A 21022-nucleotide genomic window follows, 5' to 3' on the forward strand; every position below is an offset into this window, starting at 1 on the left:
GATTTCTAGAGTTACAAACCACTTACAAAATGTTAAAGGTAATACAAATTTTGGGGAAATTTTGAAAATTGGCTGGATAGTGATTCTTCACAATTTTGATATATTTGGATGCCCCTGTGGATGTATTATAAGCACTAGAAAAATTAGCTCCTAAAACACTTCTGCTTTTGAGATAAATTGAATATAAAAATTTACCGGTGCTCCCGGTAAATTTTCATGAATTTCAAATAGCACCTACGGCCATACAATGGTAGCTGCGACCATGAAAATCTCAGAATATGTAGGTGTGATATATAATTTACAAACGGGAATAGCCAATTGGTCGATTTTAGTCAAGAAACATCGTTTTAAAGCTCAATTAATATATTGACCTTGAGAGGGAGCTACACAACATAAACAGTTTATTATTACAATTTCATCACTTTAGACTCGATGTTAACCGCGCCAACGATCACTGAATATTGTAGGATTGCATATGCTTCCAATATGTTCATTTGAACCAAATTCATGACCCCATACCGAAACTTTGTATTACCTTTAAACTTTTATTCTCTTAAAAATGAATTTTGGTACGTTTAACATTGCAGTAAAGAAGTCGCATCTTTTACAGATCTTGAGTATTTTATCTTTTTATCCCTTTTATTTACATAAACATTAATAAAACATCAACTCCAGGCCAAATACCTTCTGGATGTCCACACACCCCCCCCCCCCCCCCCAAAAAAAGTTAACTCCCGGAAACGGCAATAAGCGAAAAGCTGGAAAGAAAGAAGGTGGGGGAGGGGGGGGGGGTGGCTACCCCAGTCTTTGGGTAGTCGTTGGGTTGTTTTCCTAGGATTGTCATGGGGGGGGGGGGGGGGGGGGGGGGGGGGGGGGGGGGGGGGGGGGGGGGGGCGGGGGGGAGGTTACAAAAAGAAAACAATTTTGAAGCATATATGTCCTACTTGTTATTCAGTTTTTACTCTTGACGCATTCATACATTGTCTCCACGGCCGATTATAGCGGTGTAAAGTAGTTCCAGCTCTGCTGAATAAATTCCTGGCTGGCTTGCACTCTGTAATGCAGATTGATGCCTCCATGTGTTGTTCCACCCATGTATCGAGATCCATGCCATACACATTCAGACAAGCAATGCTTCACATAAAGTTACTTCAGATATCTAAAGGTTGCCAATATATAATTTGCTATGCATCATAGTCTTCATCACTGTCGTCATCATTGTCATTGTTCTGTGAGGTGTGGGGCTGAGGTGCAAGGTATGCCCCCATGGCTGGTGCGTTGCCAGAGAGGGCGCTATGATGAGGAGGTAGTAGAGGTGCAGGCATTGTTGGTGCGTACATGGTGCCTGATGCGGTCTGCCCGGGATATGGATAACTGATGAAAGATAAAAAGGAAGATCATTATTCAATTGGTATTTGGAAATCTCCCAAGTCAGATTTGGTGTAATATGTAAGAAGTGAAAAATAGTAAAAACTAGGGTACCAACAACTTTTAGTCCTCTCTGAGGGACTTAGTAAGGAGGACTAATGCCTTACAAAGGGCACTAGTGCATTGACTTGATTTCGAACCCGAGACCTCCCAATTACGAGATTACTGCTCTACCACTGAGCCATCACGCCTCGATTAAAACTACCAAGCAAAACAACTATCAGGGCATAATCCCTTTCGATTCATGCACCATATCACTCGCATTATCACTTGCCTATTATGGTTGACTGGGGGTACTGTGTGAAATGCTGGATGTGATGATGATGATGATGATGATGAATTTGCTGCTGAGGCATTGGTGGTCTCTGCTGGATGTCTCCGTCTCTCGTCTTTACTACCCGACTCGTCAGATTCAAAGGAATCCTGCTTGAAAAAGAAAAGGTATAGACAATTTGGTAAACACATTCACAATGCAAATACGGCTTAATCTCACTACTACAACTTCTACTACTACTACTACTACTAATTCTACTACTACTACTTCTTCTACTGCTACTGCTACTACTACCACCACCACCACAAGTACCACTAATACTACCATAATACCGTAATTACATATCAGGAATGCATAAGTTTACTAGTTTGAAGAAGAACAAAAAAGTTTCTTGCACATATTGGGTACGGTTCTGATCTGAATTAAGAAATATTATCCCTTTCCAATCGAAACCACATATTGAATTGATCTCATTGTGTCCTACAAAATCATTAACCTGTTATTTGATCTGTTGTATTCTAATTTAAATGCAATTAGGTATTTGATATCCTCTTTTTGCAATCTAACCTGGTTTGAATCTGCTTGAAGCCACTTTAATCCCATGAAGCTACATCACATTATTCATCTTATTTCAGGAAAACATGATTTCACAAAGAAATCTTAATTTATTTACAGGCAATTCACTCTTATCTGCTTTAATCTCACTGAATCAATGTCAAATCATTTCACTAACCTCATCCGATGAGGGTTCATCTACAGACTGCAGACTGCTTTGGGCCGAGGCATCTCTTCGTATACCCTTCTTTCTCCTGCATATCAAGAAAGAAGAAACATGGTACAAACCCAAACAACAAGAATGTGACTGCATCTCTCACATACATTACATGGATTACATTGATTTTTCTCATACCTTATGCCACTGTTTACATAATCATGATCTGCATAAACTAATTGATTTAAAATTCTATTAAAAATTTTACTTCCGAGGATATAATGGCATCCTGAGAACATCACATCTGAAATTCTGACACACTTTGAAAAGGCATGTTGTAACAGCCAGCTGACATGATATGCTTAGAGAATAAGAATGTTTACAAACGAGTCAAATTGAATAAAATGATTTAATAGTCATACCTTGAATTTGGAGGTTTATCAGACTGGATTGATCCACTGTTTGAATCATCATCCTCACATGAAATGGTGGGTACATTCTCTACTAGATCCTTTAAGAAATCAAACTTGTTCTCTTGCTCGATGCATTGCTTTCTGGAGGACACAAACGGGACAAAAGGGATTCTTTCATTTACAATTGTACTAAAGTACAGTAGTATTACTATTAGGAAACATGTGTCAGAATACAATACAGCACAATAATACAGTAAAAAACATTTGAAATGTCCAATATTTTACAACATGCAGCAATTTCTAATCTCCCTTCTACAAGCATCTCACTCATCACAAAGAATATTGCTGCAATACTTGTACCTATTTCCACATCTAATTTATGTATTCCATTACTCACATTTCCCCCTTCAATATTTTTTCTGTAGTGCTGTCATGTTTTTTTCCCCCTCATATTTTTCTGATAAATGAAATGTATGGATACAGCAATCTGCTTTGCATCCAAGGAATAAATACTTTAATGAAGTGTTTAGGTTGGATAAAATAGATTGAGCCAGAGAGGAAAGAAGACAAAAAGAAAGAAAAAAGAGTTGATGATAATCATCTGTCCATGGGACATAGTACAGAAAACCCAAAATTTGAAGAAGTTTTCATCAACAATCATCAATGACTCACATGTGAGAGGTGGTAAGAGTCTTGGCGTTCCTCGACAGGGTTTCCTGCGATGCTTTGGTTATGAGACCTTCAACAAAGATCTCAAGGGCCTTGGCTAATGGTTCAAGTTTATTGTTAAAGATTTCAAAACAATCATAGAAAAATGTTGTATTTTAAAAAGGGTCCTATCTATAAACTGGACCAGAGAAAAATTATAATCCTCAGCTTTACACTTTGGGAAAAGTCTCAGAACTAAAGTTGACAAAACCTTTACATTTTTAACACCTATATTTTGGCATAAATCATAAGTAAACTATTTTAGGGATTTTTTAATATAAAAACCAAAAGTTAACTGTATTATTGTAGATTATATTTGAACTCCATCATGTCTGTTTCTCTACCTTTATCCTTTACATGTAAGTGTCAGTTCACCTTAAATAAAATTGTATACAGCTAGAATGTACAAAATTAATCTCAAACTCCTCTACCTGGCAATCTATAGTTTAACAGTTAAAGAGTATGAAGAAAAGAAAATATAACTTAAAACCTAGCAAATACGCGCATTTTGACTTGTCTACTCAACAAGTCATTGTTATATTTACTGAGAGTAAATATTTTAAATGCAATATCTCATTGTAGAAGTAATATTTGAAGCTCATATTGTGCATATATAGCAATATGAAACCCCTTGGCCCGAATTCACAAAGCAAGGTTTGAGCTCAGACCAAGGTTTGAGCTCAAACCTCCTTTTGTTTCGCCAAACCTTCTTTTGTTCTTTACAAACCAGGTTTGTAAAAAAAACGCGTAAAACACGTCATATGACGTACGAAAACCAAGGTTTGTCGACAAACCTCCTTTGTGAATTCGGGCCCTTATGTACATCAAAAGCAAAAGATGTTTGGTGATTGGTACACTTAAATTACAAACTTTTATATTTATGGCAAAAAAAGAGACAATACATAGTGTAATATCGCAACGTTATAATTAAAGGTAGAAAGGATACATATAAGCACTGGAACAGGAGCTGCCACCTTCCCAACATCTTCATCCTTCTGCATGATTTTCTTGATTCGAGCCTGAAATAAAGAGAAACAAACAAAAGTTCTTTCATGTTTTATTGATTTCATTCAACATATCATATGTACTGATTTAGTGATTGGTAATCAGAACAACATCGAATAGATCAAGAAAGAAAAATAAATACAAGTTTACTGACTTCCTCATTTGATTTAGATTATAATTTCAATGTTGTAAATAATTATTTTAAAAGCATGAGTAAATTTGCCATAGTGTAGACGATGTTCATTAAGTTTATCTTGTATTTATTTGTCTTTCTTGATCAAAGTAATTCATCATTACGATCGCTAACTTCACACATGCGTGAGTGTCCGCACCCTGCACTGTTGCTATACAGTATGCAATTGTATTGACTATTGTGCATCAGTTTGCCATGAATTTTCGTTTTTAGGAAAAAATACTCCGCAAAAAAGATAAGAAAATTGACACGAAACAAGTAAGAAACATAACAACTTTTAAATCATGACCATTATTATTTGAACAATTGATGAATATTTAGTCAATTTTTGGTATGTTTAAGTAGGGTAGACTCTATCTCCACGCAGGAGTTACGTTTCGGTCAAGGTCTTGAAGTGATTCTGAACTAGCGACGAGTTCTCTCTCTGAAGTCAAGGAGCCAACCCTACCCAAATAACTTAATAGTAAATAATAAGACTTAAGAACAAGAGGTTTGGTTCTTGCATATCCGGATAAATAACTTCTATAGTGCCGGTTGGCATTGCAATTGCATTGGCCATGCAATTTTATCAACATTTCATAATCATTTCACTTTCTGAGCTGTGCCAATGTGGCAGTCACGTACGTCACTGGCACTGCACTGTCACTGTGTCAGGGATTATTTTAATTTAGTTTGTAAATATATTATTTAATTGTACGGTATATGAATGTCCTTAGTTACTTACAGGTGGAAACCTTGCATTGTACTTCTTCTTCTTACTTGGCATTTCTTTATACAAATTTACCAAAGCTTGCCGCAAAAATGAGGAGGAAATGCACGCTCAAAATTCGGATATCCAGGGGCAAACTAGCGACCTAGTTGCGTCGATGTTCACGGTGTTAATGCAAGAGCAAATAAAAAAGGGAAAAATAACAAATATTAAAAGTTATCATTTTGATCAGCTAGATGTTCTTCTTCTTCTTCTTCTTCTTCAAAATAATCTGCCTCCTTCACTGCTGAAGATTCTTGCAGATGTGTGAGAGTGCATGTGTGTGGCGACATGGGGATGTCCAGGTGTGCAGGTGAAATTTATACATAGTCAGGCGCAGTGGCGGATCCAGGGGGGGGGGGGCCCTTGAGAGAAAAAATCATGTAAAATCACGTGATTTTTACCTTTTTTGGGGGTTGGGCCCCCCCCCCCTGGCGCTCAAGGGGGGGGGGTGCAAATTGAAATTCTTTTGAGGATCAAAAAAAAATGTGCTCACTACCCCCCCCCCCCCCCCCCCCCCCCCCACTGAGCAAATTTTTGGCCACGTTTTTCAAATTTTCGGGAGCAAAAAAAAAAATTGTGCTCTCTACCCCCCCCCCCCCCCCACTGAGCGAATTTTCGGGAGCAAAAAAAAAAAAAAGTTGGGCCCCCTCCCCTAAGAAATCCTGGATCCGCGCCTGGTCAGGCGCGTACGCAGGGGGTGTTTGGGGAGTTAAACCCCGCCCCCCCCCCTTTGTATGTGTATAAACCCCCCTAAACCCCCATAAAAAAAACCAAACCCCCCCCCCTTTGGTTTTTTTTTGTTGAAAATTCCCATGGCTGACCTAAAAAAGGTGACCTTACCCCCCCCCCCAACGGAGCAAAATGTCAAATTTTCAAATTTCGAGACAAAAAAAAAAAAAAAAGTGTCCTCTTACCCCCCCCCCCCCCCCCCCCCCCCCCCCCCCCCCCCGCTTATTCAGCGGCTGGCTGAGTCGAGTGCGAAATTATCGGCCCGATTTGAAAATGTTAACCCCCCCCCCCCCCCTTGAAAAAATCCTGCGTACGCGCCTGTACATAGTGCCAGTAAAACTTTATTGTAAGGTTGTGAAGTGTGGGGCTTTCAAAAGTTGGACTGTTTTGAAATCTTTCACATAAAATTTCTAAACAATTTGCTTGAATTGAATCGGGGTACTGCAAAATGTATGATCATGTTGAATGACGAAGTTGGTAGATTTGTTTTCTTAGCCAGCCTATCAAACGGTTATTTTGGGCTATATGGTTATTCAAGGTAAAAATTCTAAGCTCTTAATTTAACAATTTGTTACGAAAACTACATGAAAATTGTGATTTTTCATGCAAGGTGGATTTTAAACGGTAAATGTATTTTAGTAATATACGGAACGGAAGGTGGGCCTATACTACTGTAAATCTAAATTGGGTTTTAGTCATCTATGAATCTGAGATTAAATGATATAGCCTTACTAGATCATCAAAACTGGAATAATGAAGTTAAAAGGGATGGTTTATATTTCAACACTATAATCTTTCAAGAGAGAGTTTGTCTGGGAAATTATTTGATAAAAATAGAGGCAGTGGATGCAATGTGGAAATCATACAAACTGCCAGTCACCGAATGTTGCTATTTATCGGATCAACCTCTAAAAATAACCCGTGGCGAGTGAAAAAAAATATGTTCGGGTAGGCCTTATGCCTGGTGATTCCTTTTTTTATTGAAAACTACACTTCCATTAGTTATATCAAATGCTTATTCTACCAGGCAGCCTAAGAAACTTTCAGAATTCTGTAGAATCGTGCCTAATTTTTTATATAATCCCCTTTTGTAGAGATATCTACATATGATCCTTGAGACGATGTGGTAATTTCATGGTTCTTTGTTTATTAACACTCAACTGAACTCCCATCAATTCCATACACCGGAATGTACAAAGTAGCAATAATAGTAGTAGTTTAGTAGTTTAGTAGGTAAAACAAAGTTTTCCTTCCTTGAATCCGTGCCCACATCATATCATATCTGTAGTTTCCATGTGACAAGCCTAGCTACGTTTGTACAACAATTCCAGTCAATCTACGGTATCCTCAAAACAAAAACTAAATTTGGCTTCTTATATCTTGATCCTTACATTCCTCCCCCCAGTTGCAGCTAGAGGATGCAACGATTAACATCTATTTAACCAAAACTTAATTGTCCACCACTGATGTAAATTAACAAAATACCAACTGTTATCTACATGTATTATCAAATGTTTACAACCATTTTCTTCATATTGTCTCATAACCTAGGTAAAATTAAATTCAAACACTTTCTATTTATATAATACCTAACTGTTTCCAAAACAAATCATAATCACAATGAGATGTAACACTTATCTCTCTATACTCTGCTGGCTTCTACTATCTAAATGCACAGAATACACTAAATTCTGCAAAATCGAGCTTAATCCCTGGATTACTATAAACATTCCTGTATCAACTCAACAAAAGCATCCAATACAAAATAATCATGAATCAATGATAACTTTAAATCAAAATATTTTCAATGTTTACTCATAGCTGTCAAACTTTTGTCAAACTTTTGTCAAAATGTAATACCTATGGTAATTAAATTATCAAAACACCATTTTCGTTATAATTGCCTTTCAAAAAATAACTCTGGAAATAAACCAGTAATATGAAATCCAAACACAAGAATTGTTCTTCCAAAACAAGAATAATTAGTGGCTGTATTTACTACCTTTAACATTTTTCCTTTTGTTTTTATTTAAACATAAAACAATTTCTGAACACCTTCAATTGAACTGAACTGATGTACATGTACATCAACATAAAGGGAACATCGAAATAACGTAGATACACATGTACTTTCAAACAATAGAAAAAAGGAAATATTTAGCATTGTGCATAATACCATCTTCATACATGTAATACTTACACTTCTGCTTGAACATTAACCTTGTTCTTTCTATTTGCATATATCAATCTGTCCGAAGTTTACCTGCATGACTGAAGTCACATTGTGGATTGACTACTAAGCACATGCAAATATCCTTGCCATTTGCACATAAAACTAAATAACATTCCTTACTACACTTAAACATGTTAATCCTCAATTTAAATATAACACAATCTGAACTTCCTTATAATGCTCTACACTGCAGAGTGCATACACATATATTTAAATCTTTTCATTCATGTTAATGTTCTGAACATCTAATGAAATGAAATTTCTAACTTTCTATGTCAACAAATACACTGTTTTCAAAACACTTTCTCCCTTTAACCCTATTTGAGTTCTCTCTTTCTGGTATGTTTTATATTAACAAAATGTATCTGATTTTAACTCTGAGACTAATTCAATCATTACCTTGAACAAATTTTTAACAAAATATTCTCTTTTAATTATTTGTGTACATGTATGTTCAATCATCCTCAATTTAAACATCCCAATTGTGATAACACAAAGAAATATTGAAACTCAACATACTTACATATATACATGTACATGTATGAGTATAAAACATCAAATTTCAAAACGAACATTTCAGTCATGAATAGCATTTCACAGAGTTCAACTTAAACAGTTTGAAAGTTCACTAGTTCGTTCCAGTTCATGTTCATATCCTTTATCGTTCTTGCAAAGCATAAACAATATTCGGTGCTGACTTATCATAATTAAATGTCTTAAATTGACATCCTTTCATGGAAGCGTCCTCTCTTGAAATCGCGTAAAACTTTGCTCTCTTGCAATTCGCGTGTTGACAAAATCATCCTGTGTAAATTCGCGACTTGAAATGTTGATCCAATCCAAATTCGCGATTAAACATGTGTTGATCCAATGCAAATTCGCGATTAAATATGTGTTGATCCTGTATTGGCTCATTATCACAAATGATTACCAATTACTAGCCAAAGGGCTATTAATATTTTACTTCTCACTTTAACACAAACACAAAATTTCACTGGCGCTCTGAATTCCACTTGTTCGCTTGATCCAAACACAAATTGCTTCATTTGCTTGATATCCTCCTCCAATAATGATTCAAAGCACATCCACTTAAAGGCACTTTCACATATTATACATGTAGATCCTTTCATAAATTTGAGACAAACTCCATTCAAACTTCCTGCTCCAGTAGAATACACAACTTGGTTACTGGCCTTACTAGCGATGTTGTTGCAGTTTTCACTTTCGCTCTGCGGACGAACCCCTTGTTGTCTGGCATAACCTCTTGCACTCGGGCCATGGACCAGGAACATCTGTGCGCTGTTTCGTCTATGACGAGTACAATGTCCCCCACCTGAAGGTTACGACTTGGCTGCAGCCACTTTTGTCGGCGTTGTAGAGAAGGCAGGTACTCTCGCACCCACCTCTTCCAGAATAGGTCTGCCAAGTACTGCATCTGTTTCCACCGCTTCTTTGCGTAGATGTCCTTGTCGTCGAAGATCCCTGGAGGTAGCGTCGTTGAACCCTTCATAGTCAGCAAGCTGTTTGGTGAGATTACATCCAGATCATTTGGGTTGTCTGAACATCGGGTAAGAGGCCTACTATTTATGACGGCCTCCACTTCACACATGAATGTATGGAGCTGCTCCTCATTCTGGTAGGACTTTAGATACTGCTCTCTCATGACTGCACACAGTATTTTTCTGACTGTTCTAATTTGGCGTTCCCATACTCCCCCCTGATGGGAAGCAGCAGGAGGATTGAAATGCCATTTCATGCCATGGTTTGCATGAAAGTTGATCAGCTGGTCTTGATTCAGCTCCTTTAATGCCTGCTTCAGTTCCCTTTCAGCTCCTACTAAATTTGTACCATTATCCGAGAACATCTCTTTCATAGGTCCTCGGCGGCTGATGAAGCGACGAATAGCCTCAATACAGGAGCTTGTGTCTAGACTCGATGCAACTTCAATGTGCACCCCTCTGCAGGACAGGCATGTGAAGATTACGCCATATCTTTTCCTTATGCTTCTTCCACACTTTATTTCAAAAGGACCAAAATAGTCCATGCCAACTCTGGTGAACGCCGGCTCGTCACTCTGAACTCGACTTCTTGGAAGTTCTGCCATTTTCTGATGACCAGCCTTTCCTTGGTTCTTTCTGCAAATGATGCATTTCCTTGCTATGTTTCGTGCTAAAACTCCAGCTCCTACCACCCAGAATTTCTGTCGTAATTCAGCTACCATGTGATTTTGTCCCTGATGACCAACTCTCCTATGGATGTATTGCATTAAAAGAGTGGTTACATGATGCTTCTTTGGTAGGATGTATTGATGTTTAGCACTGCTTGGAATCTGGGCATTCTGCAACCTTCCACCTACTTGAAGTAACCCATTGCTCAATTCTGGATCAAGGTTACTAAGGGTAGAGCGTTTTGGTACTCCTTTCTCTTCTCCGTGACCAGCCAGTCGTTTCATTTCCTCTGGGAATGATTCAAGTTGCAATTGTTTAACAATTGCGACTTCGGCATCTTCAATGTCCTTATTTGTCAGGCTGAACATTTCACTGGAATTGCCATCTATTCCTTTCCCCTTTCCTTGTAGCATTTTCTTGAACTTCAATATCCAGGCAACTCCTCGTTTCAGCTTATCCCAATCAGAATAGTACGACAGGAGTGCACTTATTGGATCCTCCTTGTTTATCATTGTGGCATGAATGTGAGTCTCATCCAAATCTCCTGACATAGTATCATCAGCTTTCTCCATTCTTGCTGGAGCTTTCACACCCTCAGATGGCCATATTTCTTCAGACCGCTTTAGGAATTCTGGGCCTTCAAACCATTCCTTCTTCTTGGTTAGTTCACTGGCATCCAATCCCCTGGATGCATGATCTGCCGGGTTTAATTTGGTAGGAATGTACTTCCACTGATTTGTCTCTGATCCATCTCGGATGATACTCAGTCTGTTTGTCACAAATACTGGATATCTGGCAGTTTCGTTGGCAATGTATTTCAGAACTGTTTGACTGTCCGTCCAAAATACTGTCTCATCCAACTCCATATTCATTTCCCTCTTGATCATACTGTCTTGCTTTACTGCCAGTGTTGCAGCAGTTAACTCCATCTTAACAATAGTGTGAGGCTTCAGTGGGGCAACCCTGGCTTTGGCTGTCAAAAATGCCACATGAACCTCTTCATTCTCATCTGTCTGTCTCAAGTAGGTCACAACACCATAGCCATCCATGCTAGCATCGGCAAAGTGGTGCAGCTGTCTGTTTGTCACTATACCAAAGTTCTTTGGTTTTAAACATCTTTCAGTCTTCACCTGGTCAAGATTTTGTAGCTCATTCATCCAATGTTCCCATTCCATTTTCTGCTTTTCAGGGATTGACTGGTCCCAGTCCAATTTAGCTTGGCACAATTCTTGCAGAATTATCTTAGCCTTCAGAACGAATGGTGCTGCTAGCCCGAAGGGATCATAGACTGAGCTCATTACTGATAGGATGTTTCGGCGAGTAGCCTTTCTTGACATTTCTTTCAATTTGAAGCCTAACTGGTCATTTTCTGGATCCCATCTTACACCAAGAGCTCGTTCAGTTGGAAGAACTTCCCTTTGTAAGTCCAAATCCTTCAATTCAACGGCATGTTCCTCCTTTGGAATGGAATCCAAGACCTCTCGTCTGTTGCTTGACCATTTGGTTAACTTGAAGCCTCCCTTGGACAACACTTGTCTTAATGATTCAGCTAGATCAATGCCTTCTTGGGGTGTTGATACTGACTTCAGAAAATCATCAACGTAAAAGTCTTTCTGAATGGCATCTAGGACTTCTTCCTTTGCACAACCTTCATTGTCCTTTGCTGTTCTTTTCAGGGCATAATTCGAACAACTGGGAGAAGATGTAGCCCCAAAAAGATGGACTAGCATTCTGTAGGCTACTGGCTCTTTGGTGATATCCCCCTCAGGCCACCACAAGTAACGCAGCATGTCGCATTGGTCTGGTGTAACTTTCACCTGATAGAACATAGACTGTATATCTGCCATTATAGCCACTTTCTCTTTCCTCCATCTGAGGAGAACACCAAGCAATCTGTTGGTTAGATCTGGTCCTTGTAGGAGTTCCTGATTAAGAGACTTTCCTTTGTAGCTGATAGGACAATTGAAGACTACTCTAATCTTTCCTGGCTTTTGGGGATGATACACCCCATGGTGAGGGATATACCATACCTTCCCATCATGTCTGTCCAAGTCTGCTTCTGGAACCTTCTCTGCATAGCCTTGCTTTTCCAGATCATTCATGAATGTGGTGTACTGTTCATGGATTTCCTTGTTCTTTGATAACTTCTGTCCTTGTCTTTCCAGAAATCTTTCAGCTTGGTCCTTGTTGTTAGGCATAGCCACATCTCTCTGCTTTAAGGGCAGATCCATCTGATAATGATTGTCTTTCTTAGTGATAGATTTCTCCATTATGTCCAAGAAATTCTTGTCGTCAACTGACAGGCCCTCTCTGTGATCACTTAGTCTCTCTGTAAATTCCATATTGCAGAAGTCCTTGAATTTCCGTTCTAATTCCTCTTGTCTAGGAATGATGGAAACTTCCTCCTGTTTACAAAAACAGACTTTGTGAATATCTGCTTGCTCTTGAGCTTGTATACCATACACGAGCCAACCTAGCCTTGAGCGGATAGCATATGGTTCCTCGATGTCACCAGCTTTGATTTCTAGAGGCATCGATGCTGACGGAACGTTGGCTCCAATCATGAGAGTTACCCTTGGAATAGAGTTGCTGTTACTTATTTCGGGCAATTCTATGTCCTTCAGATGTTTCCATCGTTTCAGATCCTTTTGAGTTGGAGCATCTGAAACTGTCACTGGTATACCATCTTTGACATAGATGGGCGGAAGATTGATGAATTCCTTCTCCTTTACTCCTGCGATCTGCAGCTCATCTACAGTGACTTCTGTATCTATCACTTCTTCAAGATTCAATGTCTTGACTATTAGCTTGGTTTTCCTAGTTCTTGCATGCAGCCTTTGGGTAAGTTCTGTGTCACAGAAGACTGTTCCGCATCCATTATCTATGAATGCATAAGTTGATATGCATCTGTCATTTCCTTTGTGCTTCACGATGACTGGAACTATCGTCATGCACGTCGATGTCTGGGGTTTTCCTCCAACACTTTTCTTCACATTGGTAGACCCTGAAGAGATCTTTCCAGCTTCACTTTGCACATCGGTAGATGTTGAAGCATCATTGGTGGTTTTCCTTGTATTTCCTTCTCCGTCTTTCATCCACCTGGGATCATGCATTAAAGTGTTGTGCATCCTGTCGCAGACATCACACTTGATCTTACTTTTGCATTCCTTTTTCAGATGTTTTGGTTTCAGGCATCGGAAGCAGAGGCCTTTCCTTTTACATTGCTCTGATCTTTCTTCAACTGTCAAGGCTTCAAATTTTCGGCACTCGTCAATGATGTGCCTTGAGTTGGTGCCACAGAAAGTACAACTGGGTTCCCTCTTGTCCTTCTGCTCCCTATCCTGTTGTGTAGCTGTACCAAATGCCTTTGTGCTTCTTGATTTTTGTAGTTTTTCTTTCTCATCTTTATTGTAGGAAGCATTTTTCTCAGTCCTCTGATATCCCAATCCCTGTACCATGGGATCGTTAATGTTTCTTTCAGTCTGTATGACGAACTGTGCAAGGTCGTCCAGGGTGGGATTCCTATTGGCAATATCACGAGTCAGGCCTACTCGTGAGATCCACTTCTGTTGGAGATACAAGGGTAGTTTGCTTGCCAGAACTCTCAGAAAACTTGCACTATCCATGCCTCCTAAGTCCCCTGCTGCTCTAACATGTGAGCAATTATTGAGGTATATTGCGAATTTTCGCAATCCTTGCCTATCTCCTGATCGTATCTGCTCCCAGGCAATTGCCCTTTCCTTGTATGCATTTATTATGTTACTCTGCTTTCCATAGTCTCTGTGTAGCATGGACTTGGCAGTCTCATATGCCCTCTTACTTGGTTGTATGTGGGGGCATTCTCGAATAAGCTCATGCGCTTCTCCTCGTGTGTATTTTAGTAGAAGCTCTAGTCTTCTGAAAGGTTCATCAGTTCTCTTTTCAACCACATATTCAAAATTCCTTATAAAGGTAAGGTAATCAAGTGGATCCCCATTGAACGGCTCGAGATCTGGCGATGGTAGACTGTTTTCTGCAGTGAATCTAATCATCTCCCTAAGCATCTGTTTGGTGGCTCCTTCTTCATTGCTCACAGGTTCCTTGCGAAAGGCTTGTTCTTGTTCTTGTCTACGACCACCGACAAAATCACCTCTAACTCGTTCTTGTCCACGATCACGGAAAGAGTCACCTCTAACTTGATCTCGTTCTTGTCCATGATCACCGACAAAATCATCTCTAACTCGTTCTCGTTCTTGTCCACGATCACGGAAAGAGTCACCTCTAACTTGATCTCGTTCTTGTCCATGATCACCGACAAAATCATCTCTAACTCGTTCTCGTTCTTGTCCACGATCACGGAAAGAGTCACCTCTAACTTGATCTCGTTCTTGTCCATGATCACGGAAAGAATCACCTTCCACTTTCCATTTCTGTAGCTCTTCCTCTGAGTCTTGTTGTAGAAGCTTCAATTCTGCTTGCAAGAGAATAGCAGTCTTTTGTCTTTCAATCTCCGCTTCTTCATCCTTCAAAAGCTGACTCTTTCTCAAATTCTCAGCCTTTTCTTTTGCAATTCGTATTTCTTGTTCGGCTTGTTCCATTTCATGTTGTTTTTGAAGTGTTCTCAGTTTCTTCTCAAGTTCACTCGTTTGATGTAAGGCTATCAACTTTGCTTTAAGTTGTCTTTCCTTCTTTCTCTCTCTTTCTCTCCTCTTTGCAGTACTGGCAGAAGAGGCCGATGATCCACATAATGACAATGTGGATTCTGAGTCATCTTGATCTTCTTTCCCATTCTCTAGATCTCTTTCTCTAGTAAAGCTCCTTGTTGCACCACTCTCCTTATCATCAACATGATCAATATCATTGCCACTGGCATTGCTCAGTTCCTTATCTTTCACGACATGATCGATATCATTGCCATTGGCATTGCTCAGTTCCTTATCTTTCCCACCTGGGGATTTGGGAGTAGTATTCCCATCCAGCATAATTGCAATTTACTTGATAAACATTCCTTTCAAATCAGCAGTAACGTGTAGAGCTATAGAGTCTAGCCGATTTCACTTCAAAGTTTCATTTCATTCAGCCGATTTCACTTCTGAGTTTCATTTCATTGAATTACTCACTGTGTCACGTCACGTCAGACTTTAGTACTTGTGCGGTGTTCGCGAGTATCACGCCCGGGGGCTTTGCCGTGTCGAATTCCTTCATCCATGCAGTATCCGTTGAAGAATCGACTTTGTTTTACTAATGTAGAGATATCTACATATGATCCTTGAGACGATGTGGTAATTTCATGGTTCTTTGTTTATTAACACTCAACTGAACTCCCATCAATTCCATACACCGGAATGTACAAAGTAGCAATAATAGTAGTAGTTTAGTAGTTTAGTAGGTAAAACAAAGTTTTCCTTCCTTGAATCCGTGCCCACATCATATCATATCTGTAGTTTCCATGTGACAAGCCTAGCTACGTTTGTACAACAATTCCAGTCAATCTACGGTATCCTCAAAACAAAAACTAAATTTGGCTTCTTATATCTTGATCCTTACACCTTTAATCTTTCTTCATAGTTAATGCACGAGATCTAAACTGTTTTAATGCTCCATTGTAAAATAGAGTAAGCAGATCAGCTGATATGACTTGGTTTTTTTTTATCTTATTCTTGCTTTCGCTTGTTCACTTGTTCGTTGTTTCCCGCCAAAGTTAAGTTGATACTAGTTGTTTTGTTTTTACTGTTGTAAAATTAGTTTTTTTTCCTGCTCAACTGTATACTTTTACATTCCCGGATCGAGGGGCCGTTTAAAAAATAAAAGTCATTGTCATTGATATCAAGGAGGCTGGGAAATGGGGAGGGTTTATTATTAATATCACAATTCCAGTGGAGAAGACCATATACATGTACTATGTGAGTGTATAATGCTTAGAGGAACAAGTTCCAACGAGATGCATGCTTGGTGAAGAGAGTGCCAATATTCACCTCTGACATATTCCCCTATTCTAATTTGATAGGTGCCCCTTTTATTCTTACAAGTTCCCATTTTCCTTTGTAATTAATGTACCTTTTCCCTTCTTGTAATTACTTATTTCCAGCCAGGTGCGAAAATTTTTCATCTCTGTTGATCGTTCGTTCGTGTCTCCTTAGATCAAGATTACTAGTAATCTTGATCTTCGGAGTAGTTGCTACAACCGGCCGTGTCAGACACGTTGCCCCGGGGTGCGAGATAGGACTCTTGTAGCGTGCCCCCATTTAAAACAATTATACAGTTACAGTTAATAATACATTTAATTAATAGTATGAAACTATTAAAATTACTCTCATGTTACGGGAAAAAATATTGCATGTACATATATTATGAATCAATTGATTTGGTCGATCCAGTTCGATGGCACAAACACGGCACTACTGGACAGAGATCCTAATAATTACAGAGCTTGGTCTTGCTGCTCTGTTCGCCAGCAGTTTAAGGATATGGAATCCCGCGGCACATTACTCACAAGAGTTCTAACAAGCCAAGCTTATACAGAGCCTATAATAAGTAATGTCGTACATGTACCACCCACCCGATCGATCAAAAACTCATAACTCATAACTGAAAAAAAGTAAAAAGAAAAGAAAAAAACACGAAATGGTAACCATCTAAAATTTCATAGTTGTGATAAATATCTATAAAGATTTATCAAGCACCAAAAATAAATAATATCATGTTCAAGAAAAGGATATATTATACACTTTGTATTCTTCTTTCGTGTCCTCAAATGCTCTGCCAGGCCTTGGCACACTGGAGAGCCTTCTCATTTGCTGCCACCAGGTCTTCCAGGCAGCATTGGTCGATTAGGAGTGGACATCTTAATAGATGTGACATGGATTGCACGGATGTTCCGCACTCGCAGTTGGTGTCTGTGTCGTCAGTATATCCCCATTTATTCATGTTGTATTTACATCGCCCCACACCTGTGCGAAGCCTATTGAGGGACTTCCACGTCTTCCAATCACATCTATGGCCAGGGGGCAGCTGTTCCTTGGTCGGGATTGGTAGCTTTCCATGGTGGTGGTTTTCAGAACGTTTCTCTTCCCACAAGATTACTCTGGTTGAATGAGGAGGTTGTGACAGTGGCTGGACTGTATGAAGGAAGCTTTTCCTTGACTTCAGGCGGGTAGGGGCCGGTTGATGCGAGTAAAGGGGATGGCGGGTGTCCTCAACTTGTCTGCTGCGTTCAGTCCTACTTGCAACTGTTCTGCGGACATCGGGTGGAGCAATGCCGGCCAGGGAGTGCAAGCTGTCCACATTCGTGGGCTTGAGGCAGCCAGTGATGCATCTGCAGCTGTCGTTGAGTGCTGCATCAACTTTCTTTGTATGGGATGATCTTCCACATACAGGGCAGGCATATTCTGCTGCAGAGTAACACAACGCAAGAGCAGTTGACCTCAGCGTGGAGGAATTGGCACCCCAAGATGAGTTTGCCAGTTTCCGTAGTAGGTTGTTCCTTGTCCCAACCTTACCCTTCACCTTTTGAACATATCTCTGTTGATAGTCTCTTTTGATTGATAACAAGTGCCCCTTTCCCCACTGATAAATGGCCTCTTTCCTTTTGTAATAATTGCCACTGAATCCACTGATAGTTTGTCGGAGTGGATCCGACATTGTCTATAGGCACATCGACGTCATATTTCACCTCGGCTCCTCAAAAGACATCAAATCCTCTAACATATTAACCCGAGCGGAGAACTTTTTGTGTTTTGTCAAAATTGCAATTTGTGGCTAGAATTTCATGTTTTCCGATTTCACCCAAATTTCGTTATAACTGTTGTAGTTGTCCTATACAATTCAATAATTGTAAAAAGTTTTTTTAAAACTTTTGTTTGTCGGATTAGAGCACAAATATCCATTATTCTGACATTGTTTGGGCACATCGACGTCATATTTTGCCTCCGACACTCGTCAAAAAACATTTAATCCCAATCGGAGAACTTTTTGTAAAAGTATCGATGACCTGACCCTAATTTGCAATTTTGGGTCAAAATGTTATGTTCTCTAATTTTACCAACATTTCAATATGACTTCTATCATTTACAATGGTTTTACTATTCCATTGTCTGACGATGGAAATGTAAAGACAGTCAAAAGTTAAAAAGAACCTTTTGTTTGCCGGTTTAGAGCACAGCAAATCCCTAACGTCCCTAAAGTAAAAGTCTGGGGTTTGATAAAAAATCATGACTTGCAGGCCGGAAATTCATTGCGAACAAACAAACATATTTTCTTTTTTTTTCTCGTCAAACGATGAGCTAATATACCCCTTGCCATTTTGACCACTGAAGTGATGATTTTCCACATTTTCTCAAATTTGCCCTTACACGCCTCTAAATAAAAGACGGTGTTTGATCAATCTTACGACTTGCAGGGACATTCATTGATACCGAATAAACAAAAAGGGGGGAAACAAATTATGTAAAAAAAAAACGATGAGCTAACCGGCCCTCTGCCATTTTAGCCAAAAAAGTAAGGATTTTCCACGTTTTACCGAATTTGCCCAAACGCCCCTATAAAAGACAAATAGGGCTTTGATCAACTAAATTCATAATCATTTCACTTTCTGAGCTGAACTTACCAATAAAAAAAAAGGAAAATTCTAATTTCGCTAATTTGGCCGAAAAGTGACTTTTGTCCACATTTTCCCAAATTTGCCATTACACCCTTTAAAGAAAATAGAAGGGGGTTCGATCAACCTAATGACTTTGAAGGACCCGTATTGAGACCTAATAAACAAAGAGGAATATTTTTATTTTTGTTCGCAAAAACGCTGAACTCCAATTACCCACTGCCATTTTTGCAGAAAGGCGAAGACTTTCCATATTTACCCAAACATCCCTCTACGTATGGGGCAAAGTGTGGATTTGATCGACCTTAGGACAATGCAGTTGAGACCAAATAAACAAAGAGAAAAATTGTCAATTTTGGCGGAAAAGTGTAGAATTTCCAATTTGCCTCTTCACCAGGGGACAAATATATGTTGTCACCTTCAACCATGGGACAAAATAATAAGCAATATCACTTCCACCGTGGGAAAGTTAGCAATTTCACTTTCACCAATCACTTTTTATTACCTTTAAGCATCATACTTTGCAGTTGGGTTGTGATTGTTCTGAAAATTCATTTGCGAGTGAGCAAAGCAAGCGAGGAATTTTTTTTAAAGATTTGTGAGGTCGCAGTGCGAAAAATTACATCTTATAAAGAGGACAAACCCTATCCTAATGGGATTATAAGCACATTCTCATAACCTTTCACGACCTTTGATAAGTTACATAATTATAACATCTATAATAACTACGAGTGAGCGAGCTTTGGGGGAATTGCTGTTATAGTCGCTTGAAATTAGGGGCACGTTAAACGATGAAAGGAAAAGGGGACACTTATCGAAAGGGTTAATACACTTATTAGACAAGAAAAGGAGCACGTGTCAATTAAAGTACAAAGGCTAATTATCAGAGGTGAAAATGGGGCACTTCTTACACCTAAAAAAGAGGCACACACCAGGGATGAAAAGGGCCCGGAAAAGGGATTTCACGAGAATGGAAAATGGGCATTTGTCGACGGAAAGAGGCACCCATCAGATTTTGATAGGGGCATTTATAAGAAGTGAAAAAAGGCATTTATGAAAAAAAAAAAGGATAGGTTTCTTATTAGAAAGGGAAAAGGGGCACATATCATTTTTAAAAGGTTAACTATCAGATGTGAAAAGGGGCAGTTATCGCATTTGAAAAGAAGTACTGACCATACATGAAAAGACGCCTTTATGAGAATGAAAAAGGGGCACTAATGATGAAGGGAAATGTATCTTTGGTGAAAGAAAAGGGGCACCGATCAGATGTGAAAGAGGCTTTTATGAGAAGGGGGAAGTGGCTCTTATCAAAAAGAAAAAGAGGCACATGTTTAAATAAACGGGGCACAAAGATGAAAAGGGTAATCATGGGAAGGGGAATCTAGGGGCACTTATAAGAAGGGAAAATAGCATTTATTAGGAAGTAAAAGGGGGACGTGTCAAAATGAAAGGGGCATTTATAAGAGATGAAAAGAGCACTTATCAGGAGGGTAAGGGGCAATGTAAAAGAGTATCTCTCATAATTGAATAGGGTCATCTAGAGACAAAAAGGGGCACTTATGAGAATAAAAAGGAACTATTTTCATAGATGAAAAGGGGCATTCATGTGAAGGAAAAGGGGCTCTTTTTTAGATGAGGCACTTATAAAAAAAAAAGGAAAGGAAAAGGGGTAGTTATTAAATGGGGAAGCTTAGGGCACTTTTTACAAATTAGGAAAAAAGGGAACTTAATTGTCAAAGCAAAAGGGAAACCTCTAAGATTTGAATAGGGCAGTTATCAGAGGTATAGGGGGCGCTTATCAAAAGTGTAAAAGGTTGCTTCTCGTACCTGAAA

At 39.2% G+C, this 21022-nt stretch overlaps 2 protein-coding genes across 3 annotated transcripts; both read right to left on the bottom strand.

Moving 5' to 3' along the window:
• Positions 1-887: 887 nt before the first annotated feature.
• On the bottom strand, positions 888-5616 carry LOC576577 (dr1-associated corepressor). 2 transcript variants are annotated; one of them, XM_030999634.1, is made up of 7 exons: positions 5458-5616; positions 4482-4554; positions 3500-3593; positions 2837-2968; positions 2436-2511; positions 1703-1854; positions 888-1374 (listed from the first exon to the last, which is right to left on the bottom strand). In XM_030999634.1, the coding sequence occupies exons 1-7, from the start codon at positions 5497-5499 to the stop codon at positions 1185-1187; spliced, it is 759 nt and encodes a 252-aa protein (XP_030855494.1). In that variant the 5' UTR covers positions 5500-5616; the 3' UTR covers positions 888-1184. The 2 variants fall into 2 exon arrangements, with proteins under 2 accessions (XP_030855494.1, XP_030855495.1); XM_030999635.1 differs by having other exon boundaries at positions 1703-1851; positions 5458-5615.
• A 3980-nt stretch (positions 5617-9596) lies between these two features.
• LOC115929532 lies at positions 9597-15575 on the bottom strand. The gene has a single exon (XM_030998666.1). The coding sequence runs from the start codon at positions 15573-15575 to the stop codon at positions 9597-9599; it is 5979 nt and encodes a 1992-aa protein (XP_030854526.1).
• Positions 15576-21022: the final 5447 nt, after the last annotated feature.

The sequence above is a fragment of the Strongylocentrotus purpuratus genome, unplaced genomic scaffold, assembly GCF_000002235.5.
Source record: "Strongylocentrotus purpuratus isolate Spur 01 unplaced genomic scaffold, Spur_5.0 spur5_scaffold_5, whole genome shotgun sequence".
Lineage (NCBI taxonomy): Eukaryota > Metazoa > Echinodermata > Echinoidea > Camarodonta > Strongylocentrotidae > Strongylocentrotus > Strongylocentrotus purpuratus.

What these genes read in the sequence shown, in the direction of transcription:
- LOC576577 (XM_030999634.1), bottom strand. Translation starts at nt 5,499, where the DNA reads ATGCCAAGTAAGAAGAAGAAGTACAATGCAAGGTTTCCACCT. An exon ending in TCCTGTTCCAGTGCTTATAT is followed by an intron (nt 3,594 to 4,481) that starts GTATCCTTTCTA and finishes TTGAACCATTAG; the next exon opens with CCAAGGCCCTTGAGATCTTT. An exon ending in ATGAACCCTCATCGGATGAG is followed by an intron (nt 1,855 to 2,435) that starts GTTAGTGAAATG and finishes TTCTTTTTCAAG; the next exon opens with CAGGATTCCTTTGAATCTGA.
- LOC115929532 (XM_030998666.1), bottom strand. Translation starts at nt 15,575, where the DNA reads ATGCTGGATGGGAATACTACTCCCAAATCCCCAGGTGGGAAAGATAAG.